Consider the following 12,781-nt stretch of genomic DNA (forward strand, 5'->3'; position numbering starts at 1 on the left):
TCTTTGCCAGTTTAAAAAATTGTACTAATCAGATGCTGGCCTATTGGGAGAAATTTTTATGCTATTTGTATACTTCTGAGACAAAGAGGACTGAGAATGAGCTCAGATATGGAGATTACAGAGATGTTTAGGAAGGAAACAGTATTACATGGCAGCATCAGTAAATGACAGAAGTTGCTCTAGGAAAGGTCAGAGATAAACTTCTTCCTAATTCTCATCTCTTTTAATTTTACATGAAATTTGCTTGCATCTTTAATGTGTTTTTATGTAAAAGTAACATGCTTTGTTTTTAATATAAGAATAACATGCACATTTTAAAGAGAACTTACCTAGGCTTGCTAAAGTATAGGCATGTGGGCTTAGGGATTTTGATTGACACTGATTTGGCCCCCTGCTGTCCCACATTGCCCCTGGTCAGCATCGTTCTGCATGCTGGTATACATCCACATCCTCATCCCTCGAAATTCATTGATTCAGTGTTTAAGTAGGTTAAATTTAGAGAATGTCCTACCATCAAAGGGAACTTGTGGTATGTTGTTAGGTCTATTGGGCTGTTGTTGGGCAGGTAGACTGGAAGTGAGTTAAATTATTATAACTTATTTAAACCAGCAGATCTTTTGTACAGAAGTGAAGTTCATATTTATTTCTAAATACATAGTTATATCATTACTAAATTATTAGTTTTTCAGAAAAACTATTCAACCTGGTTTTAAGTAACAGTGTATCTCATACTGAGCTAATGCCTTTTCAAGGACATTAAGAATGCTGAGCTTGCTCTGTTCGAACTGAGCCGAGTAATTACCTTGGAACCAGATCGTCCAGAGGTATTTGAACAGCGAGCAGAAGTGAGTGTGGTTTTCTTTTTCCCTCTGTCATTATTGGACTAGTTGAATCTCAGATTTTTTTTTTTACTATTATCTTATTACTTGTAAATTTTAAAGCTCCCTTATACCTGTTGTGTTTTCCTCTATAGGTACTGAATGCCTTTAAACATGATTGAAATTACTGTAAAACTATGGCTGAGTGATACTCCTGATTTAACATTTAATAGTAATATTTAGTATTAAAATATGTGGTGATGGCATGTACTACAATTAGTGTTCACTGAAAAATATATCACACATCATGTTTACTATGTATATATATGACATACTTCAGCAAAACTGTATGATGATATGGTCAAAATGAAATTTATAACCATAACAAGTGTGCGCGAGCATGCGCACGTGTGTGTGTGTGTGTGTGTGTGTGTACACGCCTCTGTGTGTGTGCGCATGTGCACATACGTTTACATACAGTTCTTGTGAGATGTACTTATCTACTTGGAGACATAGATCAGGTAAGGCTTACCACAGCCAGTCCTTGGAAGAACTTAGGACTTGAAGTGGAGACAGAGGTAATGTGATGACAGTATTAGTGACAGTAAGAGGAGGCGCTTCTTCAGGAGCAGAAAAGTGTGCCTGTGGGCGGCAGGTGTGGGAGTGTATGTGGAAGCCTCACATGTGGTGCCACTAGAGCCAATCAGCCCACCTCTTGGGGGACCAGATGGAGAATGGTGTTCAGATCAGAGAAAGGTGTGTGGAGATGCATTCCTTTTAATGTTTTTGAATGAAACGGGTTCATCTTATCATTTTCTTAATATGATAATGAACTGCCCATATTTCATTTTATTCATTTAACCACATTAAATGCTTTAGAATTTGTTAACTTATTCAATCTGGAGAAAACTTAACTTTTAATCATCTGACATAGTGGGATTTCATAGTTCATCTAAAGGAAAGTGACTTTGCTTCCCCCTCTCTTGTGTGGGAGAAAACTTAGAAGTAAAGAAGACACTAAATGTTTTAATAATTTAAAAACTGTATTTGTGGTGTTTATATTCTCAAAAGTATAGTCTCTAAAATTATAGTTCAGTTTCTTGCAGTGAATTTTATGTTTTATTGGGAATTTGGGTTTCTGAATGAAAATCTTTCTCAATTAATGATATAATCCATTATCCCTTGTCTATTTTAGAATATAACTTAATAAGGATTAAGTGATTATAATTTGTTCATTACTGCATGAGAACCTTGTTGGTATCTAGGGTGAACATTTGGTGGCCAGTTTGGTGATATCTGCTCTGGGGAAGGGGTACTGATACTTTTTCCTTCTATTACTCTGATGTTATGTTAAAATGTTATGTTAAAGCAGGAACGTAAGTGTACATAGAAAGAAAACTTATTAAGCTGCTGTAGAAGATTCGTGTATCTTATAAAAAGCTAATTGTGTACCCAAAAATTATATTGGTAATCTGAAAAGTAATTTTTGATGATCTTAAATGTATATGGTAATATTCCCCCTTTCTGGCATTATTGGGCAATAATATCACTAGAAAGTGATTTTTTCCAGCTTAATTGTAGCATATCATTTATATGTCCCAGGAATTATTTAATGAGAAATCTTTCTCTTTGTACTTGCTGAAATAGTCTATATTTAATGAACATAATTTTAACCTTTTTTAGTTACTCAGGTCATTATTATGCATGTTGATTATTGTGCTGGGGTGTGATAATTCAATTATGTACCTAGGGCTTAATAAACTAGGTAGGGATGTTCTGCCTTTCAAAATATAACCCCAGACTGCTATGCTTTTTGAATTTTCAGGTATATATTCCATAATTCATTTCTTTCCTTTTTCTGAGCTGCCATTTTTGCCACTGGTGATGTGCCTGCCTGAATTCTCTTTCTTTTGTTGGTTTTAAGTTCCTGCAGAGTAGGAAACCACATAGTAGAACCTGATGGAAATAGTAGAACCTGATGGAACCTGACCTATATCATGAGAACAAACTTAACCCTAATTTCGGGACATTTACTCAGGGTGAAATGCTTCATCTCGATTGCATGAGTACTGAAACCCATTTTAGATTTTCTTATGTCTTTTTGATGTACTTTTGCATTCTGAACTATCTTCTGTGTTGTCATTGTCACCTGCACAAGCTGATTGCTGGATCTCAAGGGCTTCCCAAACAAGCTAGCAGATGTGTGTTCTTCTGTTCTGTAGATCATGACCGATGAGCTGAGAGTTAACACAAAGGGACTCACAAGATACCTGAAGTCTTAGAGATTGTCAACCAGCACTAAAGACAATGGAGGGCTCTAATCTGTGTCCAAAAATTTCTCTATTTAAAATGGTTCAAAGTTATCTTTCAGATTAACTTTGAAATGCTGAATTTTGTTTTGAAAGATAACGATAGGTTGAGGGAAAAAGAATGGTCCCATTTCAAGCAAAGCAATATCTATTGTAACCCAGAATGTGGAATCATGCTTTTGGTTCATCAGCCTCCCTGTTGGCTGGACAAAGGCTAATGGCCCCTCAGCCTATCGACTTTGAACCTCGCTGTGTAGTATGCGGGGTCAGGGATTCTTGTCTGCCAAGGGAGCAATCTTGTGAGTAGAGTGTGATGAAATGGAATTGAAGAGTCAAAAGCATTGGCAGTCTTGGGGTTGATCACTGGAAGATTTCTTCCCTAATTACATTTTTGGGTTTATAGATTCTTTCCCCTCTGGGACGAATTAATGAAGCAGTGAATGATCTCACCAAAGCTATCCAGCTTCAGCCCTCAGCACGGCTGTACAGACACCGGGGGACCCTGTACTTCATATCAGAGGTGAGTTGTTTTTGTTTGGACACATTCTCTTTTGTGATGATGAAGATGTTCACTTTTCTGTTTACTTTGGAAAGCTACCCTTTGACAGATTTGGGTTTGGGGCTATATAATAAATGTTTGTGGTACAAGACAGTTACAAAAGCACTTTCTTTAGCTGAATTTGAACCTAGTGGAGAACTGTTAAGTCCCAAGAGTACATTTTCTTGCTTGAGCTGTCAGCAGTAGCTAATTCTAGATTTGGGGAAAAAAGAAAGAGAGAACAAAAGAGAAATTTGGTTCATTGACTATATACTTCAGCCTTTTCTGCACATGTCAGCATCAGGAAGCGGGTGTGCATGTTATCAACGTGATTGTTAAACTAAAAGGCACAGTTTGAATTTCCTTGGGTGTCAGACTCAAGAGCCATAACCAGAATTAACATGACTTCCCAGACTGTAGCTTCTCTATGTATGACTCAGATCCGGCAAGGTTATCTTTTACCATCATGATATGTATGATTGCCACAGTTATTTTTGTGGATTGATGTAATTGCAAAAGAAAATAGGTTTGAAAAAAAATCTCAGCATGACACATTTTAAGGTTGACTATGGCATAATTATTTTAGAAGTATTCAGTATAATAAGATGCTAGTACCAGAAAATAATTTGTAAAGTTTTCTCTAACAGATTATGACCTTGATACTATTTTTTACAAATAATTTTTTTGCAGTTGAAACAGTCTATTTAAATTAAACCTTTGGGGCTTTCCCATCAATTTCTAAGAAAATTAGCTGTTTTCAACAAACAGGATAAAAATTTAGTTGTTATTTATGGATATGAAATGTTCCCTTTAAAGCCCAAAAGGGCACAGAATGAATTGAGGGTTTTTTTTCTCTCTACCAATCGGAAGTGAGAAATGTCCAAATGTCTAATGAATACTACTTTACTTTTTTCTCCTGCTCTCCTTTTTGTAGGACTATGCAACAGCCCACGAAGACTTCCAGCAGTCCTTAGAACTGAACAAAAACCAGCCTATAGCTATGCTATACAAAGGTCTAACTTTCTTTCACAGAGGACTTTTGAAGGTGAAAGTGTTGTGCACTATGTATACAGTATTGTGATTCTGCTTTTCTCTCACGGGCGGGAGGCTTTAGTGGGGTTTCGTGTGGCGTGTTTTAAAATGACATCTCACGTGTCCATCTAATTGGTTTATTTTAGAAAGGAGTTTTAGTCAACATACTTATTGAGCTCCTACTATGTGGTAGGTCCTTGGAGGAAGGTGCAGGCCGAGAAATGATAAAGGGTTAGTGAGAAGGAGGAAAAGAATCTTTCACACTTGACACTGAGAAAGGATACAGTTTGCAAAGTGTCTTCCACATATAATTTATCATATGGTAAATACACTATAAGAGGTAATATGAACAAAGTGCTTTGGCAACAGAGATAAGAAAGATTCACCTAAACTGCCGCATTAGAGAAGGTTCCAGAGAGCAAGTGGACCTTGTCCAGGGCCTTGCAGGTGGAGTGGACTGGGGGCAGCAAGCTACTTCAGGCTGATAGGAAAAGCATGAGTGCTGGCCTAGAACATGGACATACAGCCAGTTTGTGGCGTAGCAAATGGTTGGGTCTGAGCGTAGGGGAGGTGAACTGGCAAGTCTGCCCAGGGGAGGTCCCGTAATGTCCAGAGTGCTATGCTGAGCATCTTGACTTTAATTTATAGGCCCAGAGGAGCTGCAAAATCTAGATTTGGGAGAAGGTATGTCACTGAGACCAAATCTGCCCATTTAGGAAGTGGATTCTGACATGCCAGTAGCTGGGGAAGTTAGGGGCAGAGGACCTTTGGGAGACATTAGCAGCACTCCTGATCAGAGCGGGAGACCTGATCGGGCCCCTGGGGGCTGCAGGAGCAGGTCTGGAGATATTTCTCCAACAGGCCCGTTGCTGCTGCCTCATGGAGCCTGCTATTAGCAGGGAAAGAACCAGAGGAAATAGGAAACCTGTCGTCCAAGCTGACTGACATGTGGGGTTGGCAGTGTCATCTCCAGCCTGTCTCTGCCTCTTGCCCTTGGTCCAGTGCTGAGTGTGCTGAGGACCTAATGTGCAGCAGCCTTCTCTGGGGGGTGGGAACCCAGCTGGGACCTCACAGTGGTGTCCTGTGTATCCATAGCTGGCACAGGGTCAGAGCTCTAGTGTAGGACCCACCCAAACCATCTGATTGAAAAGTGGGCTGGCCTGAGAGTCAGCCTGTGTTGATGAAAAACACTTCAGGCTGACTAGGAGGTCATGAGAGTCTTCACAGACAGGTGGTTCTCCACTTGAACTTTGGAAGCTGGGAAGAATTTCAATAGTACGTGGCAGGGAAGGGTACTCTGGATGAGCGAGCATGCATTTTATTATAGAAAGTAGTTCGAGGATGATGCATATACTCTTGGAGGGTTGGGACAGTATATCTTTAAAAAGGCCTAGGTTGTAAATCCCCAGTGTTAGGGGCAGTGCTCATCATATAGTAGGTGCTCAGTAAGTATTAGTTGAATATGTGAAGTTCAAGGACAGAGCATTGGATTTGGAATTGGAAGGCCTTGGCTTGAGCTTCTGCTCTGAATCCTGCAAACTGTGCCACTGGCCAAGTTACTCATGCTTTTCAGCCACTCCTTCTCTATCTGTCATGTAGAGATGACTCTGTTGTCCGCCTCTTGAAGGGTTTGTGAAGGCGTTGTGAGGATTCCATAAAATAACGTGTGTGAAAAGTACTTTAGGAGCTGTGAGCATGGATCAGATCTTAATTATTACAGATTGTGTTACATATGAACATTTAATTTAATCTCCATTTCATAGACTAGAAAAAATAACTCCCATCCACTAAACACCAAACCAAACCAGAAAGAATTGTGCAGGTTTCCTTTCGAACTGTCCTTCCTGCAAGTATGTGGAGGGTGGTCCTCCTGGAGACTCTTACCCCAGTGGTCAGACCGGCAGCCATAGATGTGGAGAACAGTTATTTAAAATGTGTTTTGAGCAGCTGCCAGATGGGCTTTTCCAGCTTATCTTGTATCTGCCCCACTCCTCTCACCTTCTGTCAGTCACCTTAAATTTAAAAATTCAAAAATCACCATACTGTATTCCAAGTCTATCCCAAGAATATCTCATGGAGGAAAACAAAGGTTTGAAATGGAAAAAATACTGGCAATCAGTACTGAGAGGTTAAAAAAATTTTTTAAAGTAAACAAATGCAAATAGAAGATTTCACTGTGGATTCTAAAACCAGGTTTAGGAATGTGGGTAGGGCTCTTTGTGTTACTTTGAAATGAGAATTTTTCAGAAAAGAGCTGTAACAGGGACGCCACATTCACATGGGACAAGCGCTGAAATTCAGTTGGATTTATTCCAAATCCATGTGATGAGAACCTTAGATGCAGTGCTTTTATTCTATGAGGAGAAGCCCCTCCCTGAACCAATCTTGCCAAATTATTTGGAGCTTTTTCCTCTTCACTGTGCTCATAAACCCAGCATCAACATGTGTAATAGATGGGAACTTTTTCTTTGCATTTTTGTAGATCTGCTGTCCGAGGAGGTCAGAGTGTTTACGTATTGTCTCATTCATCCCAACGGCATCCCCATGAAGTATAGAAGGAGCAGAGGGTGTCCCAGTTACACAGATTGGAAAACTGAGTCAGTGGTGACATGCCTTCATTAAATTAATGAACTTAGATTAGATATCTTTATTTCTCTTGTTAACTGTAGAGACAAAGTATTACTGGACCAATGAATTTTAGTTACATTATGTCCTAAAGCCGGTCTCTAGGTCAACAGCAATGTAGAAATTAATTAAGCAAGTGGTTTGCTTATTTGCTTTATGATGTAATACATTAGAAATTATTTAGGTAATATTACATGACAAATGTGCAACTGTCCAATCTGGTAGATAGAGCAGACATTTTGGATTTCCCCTGGGAAAATACAGCGAAAACTTATCTGTGATGTAAGGATATTTCAAAAATTGTATATCCGAAGCACTTTTTTTTTTTTTTTTTTTTGTCAGCCACTTTGAGGAGTTCCCTGAGGCTATTCTCTTCGTTATAAAAAATGAGGGAAGCCCGAGAGACAGCCGCCTGCCACTGGCCAGGACAATGGTGGCATAAAGGTGGCGATGTTTGCACTTTCTGTGCTGACGAACTCACAGCCAGTTCATGTGCTTAGAGATTGGTTCATTCAAACATAGTTTCTTTGTTCCCAGTGGCTTCAGATCTTGATTCTGCTATGTCCCCCTCTTTGGCAGAATGAGGTAGAGAGCTGTGCTTAGACAGGAACCCCGAAACCAAAGACTCTTAAAAGCTGAAGAGAAATCAGACTTTGAAGAACTGTGGCATCCCAGCGTGCTGTAAGTGCAGTGGGCAGCAGATGTGTCCTGGGCATCTCCCCTAGATATCCACAAACCCCCCCAGACCCACCATGCCCTGGCTGGGCTCCTGACCTCCTCCCACCCCTGCCCTACCCCACAGCTATCCCCCCCTACTTCCTTACGTTGGTCCAAGCTCTTGCCTTCTACCCAGGCTCTTCAGCTTCCAAGCTTCCCCCTCCCTCCTTCCTTATTCCCCAGACCCATGCTGGCAGGTTCTTAGTTGGCCTTTAAGGATATCTCCTGAGTTTGACCCTTTTTTTCTGTCAGACAGAAACACTGTCTCAGTTTGAGGTTCTGTTCTCTCTTGCCTGGACCTCTGCAGCCACCTCCTTGATGGGCTCCGCTCCCTCCCGTGTCCCGCCCAGCTGCTCTGTTGTAGCTTGTGGCAGTCATCTTCAAAGGATCAGTGTTGTGAGGTCCTGCACCTCCTCCTCGCAGCCCCCAGTCCTCACTGCTGGCTGGGTAATGCTGTGACTGCAGGAGCATGGCAGAGCCCTTCCCCCTCTGGCCCCAGCTCTCCACACCAGCCTGGTCCCCGTCCTCGTCCTTTCCTTCCCCTCTCTGCACCTGTACTCCTGCCCTCCCACCTTCCCCACCACTGCTGAGTACCCTGCCACTGTGCACCACCATCCCCCGTCCAAGTGCCCCCTTTCTTTGCAAAATTCCTTCTCGTTCTCCCAGGCCTAGCTCCATTGCCACTTCCTCTGTGAAGCCTCTCCTCGTGTCACAGGCTCAGTTAGTTGTTCCCTTCTCTCTATTCCCAGAGACTTTCACTTTATCTCTGTTGTAGCTCTTAGTTTGTGTCCCAATAACCTGGTTAAGTGATTGGCTTTCCGACTAGACTTGAGTTCTTCGAGGGTGGAGAGAATGATTACTCCTCTTTGTATCCCCTGTATGTCACACTGCCCTGGCACATAGTAGGCGCTCAATACATGTTTGTTGAATTACAAATATAGTTGTGAAAATCGCAAAAGATTGAGACTATGCCAGGGCCAGAAGCCTAATTAAGAGTTACAATTTATCTGTTCTCATCCTTCTACCAAACAGTGCACATCCAGTGGGCTTGCCTCTTTTAGAGTCTTCTAGAGTTTGAAAGCCAGCCCCTCTACCCTGCTACCTGCTACAGAGAAAATCAAACAGGCAATGGATGATTTTTTGAAAAGAATTAGGATTATGTGCCTTTAAAATCATTAAATATTTATTGAGTGCCTACCATGTGCAAGGCATAGGACCTCTTTAGTAGTTTTTTGCTATGAATTATCTAATCAGATATGAAATATATAGAAGTTTTAAAGTCTTTCTCATTAAAGTCATTAGAGCTCATGCTACTCTGTGGCCATTAACTAGAGTAAGACACATCTTTTCCTTGGGAAAAGTGTGAAATGTCTTTATAATTTTTTATTATGGTAAATAATCAAGTCATAATGAAAATTACATTGAATACAGCTTAAGACTAGGGTGTTTATTGTGAAGCAGAACGGTACATTTTATTAACAGTTTATAGAGGATTCCACAGTGGCCAGGTGCATTGTGTGTTCCCTAAGGGCTCCTCCCTAAAGCATAGCATCTGTGCCATCTTACTCTGCTAGCTGCAGACCTGGAGTCGTGCTGGCAGAGGCTGTGCCCCAAATGCCCCAATCTCAAGGTTTCTGTCTTATTTTGTTTTACTGTTTCTTTTTCCTGTAGATCATGGGCATCCTTCCGATAGTCAGTCTGGGAGCCTTGTTGCTTTTTTTATGAACAATGTCACTGGCTTGCCTTTTTTGTCTCTCTTGTTGGCTCAGTTTAAATCCTGCTAGTTATGATCATTTAAGATTATTTCACACAGCTAGTAAACTTTTATTCCATGAGACCTTTATCAATTAAAGAAATGATGTTGACATGAGGGTGATATCATTAGTAACCAAAGCCCTAATGAAATAGGTAGTGAGAAGCTATTTTCCCATTCTGAAAGAGAGAAACTTTTAAGGCTCTGTCATTGTTCATAGCAATGCATTTGTTTACTGTTGAAATTAAATCCTCCTGACTCATAGTTTGTCATACTCTCTACTTCTCTCTTTTTTTGAAGTCCTCATATTAAAAAAAAGAAAATCACTCCGAGACCATGTGTAATATATTTTTAAATCCTTTAGTGATTTAAGTGAAATTAAATTTTAACAGGTATGCAAATGACATAATTTTCTGTATGCTTTTTTCAGGAAGCTATTGAATCCTTCAAAGAAGCCTTGAAGCAGAAAGTTGATTTTATTGATGCGTATAAAAGCCTGGGACAGGCCTATAGGTAAGAAAAGCAATAGTAGTTGGGGTAGAAGAGAGGGTGTAGAGTGGGGAGACAAGAGAGCCTCACGTAGTAGTGATACTTTAAAAGAAATTGAATTTTTAACCAAAAAGAAATTGTCATTCTGAATCACATAGGCATTTATAAGCTTGTTGAGACCTTCTCTGGAATACAGAAAGAACCATGTATCAGAGGATATCATGATATATATTTTTACCCCTCTAAACAACTTCACTTCATATATATTGGTCTAGAAATGTTACTTCTTCTAGGGTTATTGTTTTGAATAGTGGCATTATAAGCTATTGAATCATAGAAACTGCTGCTTTTCTAGGCAGTAATTAAGGTTAATTCCCACATCACTGTGATTGTTTGAAGATTCCTAGATAAAGGGATGGAAAATTATGTTACATCCCTATCATCAATATGATTAATTATGATATAGCTACAATGCATCTCCACCAGGATTGAGAAGCTGTGCCTACCCCCTGGTGTCCTGACCCCATGCATTACCCTGACCAGTAGTAGAGCTGCTCTGACTTTTGGCTTTCAAAAATCTTTATGCTCTGATCTGAAAAAGAAATTGCATGACATGAAAGAAGGGGCTTGGGATTTGAGAGTCAGGAGACTTGGTTTTAGTTCTGAATTGTCCATCCTACACTTGTGTGTCTATAACTTCCCTGAGCTTCAGGGTTCTCCCTTACAAGGTACTATAAAAGTTAGAAAGGAGACAGTAACAGAAATCCCCTTCAGAGCACTGTTAGGTGCCTCAGTCAGGAAGGACTGAATTCAAGAGCTTATTTATCTGACGTGGTGGAGAAGATCTTTTACACTAACTTGAAAGTGTCTTTGTATTCCTTCTGGGTTTAAATGACAATGTTTACCTTTGCTGTCCCACAGAATTGTTGGGGACATACATTGAAAACAGATTTGAAAGCACCCAGAGTAATTGGTAAAGTGCTATATAAATGTAAGTGAGTGTTATATTATTTAAAAATATTCGTTATTTATAGAAAATTGACACATGGGACATTTTGAAGGTGCTTTTATTATTTATAAAAATATAATATGTAAAAGAAGGCTAGTAGTAATCATCTCCACTCTGCAATGATCACAACTCTAAAATATACTTTTTTTTTGGAATTTTAAATTATGAAACGATTTATCAGATTTTAAGTGAAGTAACTTCTGGATAGAAAAAAAATGCAATTTTAAGCCTATGAATGTGATTCAGAATGAGGAACCTGTGTATGATTGTGACCTACATACTTTTTTTTACCCCAATGGAGAGACATGGTTTTATCTAAGTACTAAAATTAACACATCGTTTTTTAGGGGTTGGAGCTCATCATGAATTGGAGAAAAGGATTTGAATAAACACTTGCCTTTGGAAATCAATAAATTCATTTTCCCCAAAGAATTTCAAGGGCTAATAATCTGGTAAAATTCAGGAAAAGTAAGTAGAGTATGTAGCTGTGAAGTACTAAGATAGACAAGGGACCATCCATATCTAGGTATCTGACTCACAGATGGGACTGTAATTCTGAGGCTGACTTACTCCATGTGTTCACTGAAATATTCTGCACTGTGTTCATAACTGTTGTTAAATACCTAGAGAACTGGGCAATTTTGAAGCTGCCACTGAGAGCTTCCAGAAGGCACTGTTGCTCAACCAAAATCATGTGCAGACCCTACAGCTCCGGGGAATGATGCTTTATCACCATGGCAGCCTACAGGAAGCCCTTAAGAACTTCAAGGTGGGCATCCACATGTGAGAAATACCGTAACAGTTCTCAGAATGCTCAACAAAGTTTAGTGGGATGAATAGGGAGGAGGACCAAGAACAGTGTTTAAACCATAACAAAAAGAGAGGAGAAAAACCACTGCCCTGCCTTATAGACAATTTTACAGAGCATATATTTGGTTTGATTTAGCCTGGAGGGAAAACTTTTCCAACTCCAGACCAAAGAATAAAGCACTTAAAAGTCACCTGTGACTGTACTGATACTAATAGAGCATTTCCTCCTTCTGCATGTCAGCGGTGTCTGCAGCTCGAGCCCTATAACGAGGTGTGCCAGTACATGAAAGGACTCAGCCATGTTGCCATGGGACAGTTTTATGAAGGCATAAAAGCACAGACCAAAGTCATGCTAAATGATCCTCTCCCAGGCCAGAAGGCTAGCCCAGAGTATCTGAAAGTGAAATATCTCCGAGGTAAGTCACAAAAATTGCTCAATCATTGAATTTTTTAAAAATATTTTATTTATTTATTTGAGAATGAGGGTAAATGAGAAGAGAGCATGAGCAGGGGGAGGGAAAGGGAGAAACAGACTCCCTGCTGGGCAGGGAGCCCAATGTGGGACTCCATCCCTGGACTCCAGGATCATGACCTAAGCCAGAGGCATACGCTTAACTGGCTGAGCCACCCAGGTGCCCCTATCATTAGATATTTTATGATACTTTTTTATTTATTTTATGA

The 12,781-nt window shown here is 40.0% G+C and overlaps 1 protein-coding gene across 10 annotated transcripts in view; it reads left to right on the plus strand.

Annotated features, from left to right (window-relative positions):
• The window catches only part of TTC13 (tetratricopeptide repeat domain 13), an 80,290-nt gene that overhangs the window by 35,147 nt on the left and 32,362 nt on the right, over positions 1-12,781 (plus strand). For 7 of the 10 annotated variants that reach the window (XM_038533928.1, XM_038533923.1, XM_038533924.1 and 4 more), the window contains 6 exons: positions 753-845; positions 3,531-3,647; positions 4,600-4,710; positions 10,223-10,305; positions 11,918-12,059; positions 12,342-12,516. In XM_038533928.1, coding sequence (XP_038389856.1) covers positions 753-845; positions 3,531-3,647; positions 4,600-4,710; positions 10,223-10,305; positions 11,918-12,059; positions 12,342-12,516 — 721 coding nt within the window. The remainder of the gene's footprint in view (positions 1-752; positions 846-3,530; positions 3,648-4,599; positions 4,711-10,222; positions 10,306-11,917; positions 12,060-12,341; positions 12,517-12,781) is intronic. The other 3 variants (XM_038533927.1, XM_038533931.1, XM_038533932.1) reach the window with 1 other exon arrangement.

Source organism: Canis lupus, chromosome 4 (assembly GCF_011100685.1).
Source record: "Canis lupus familiaris isolate Mischka breed German Shepherd chromosome 4, alternate assembly UU_Cfam_GSD_1.0, whole genome shotgun sequence".
In the NCBI taxonomy this organism is placed as follows: domain Eukaryota; kingdom Metazoa; phylum Chordata; class Mammalia; order Carnivora; family Canidae; genus Canis; species Canis lupus.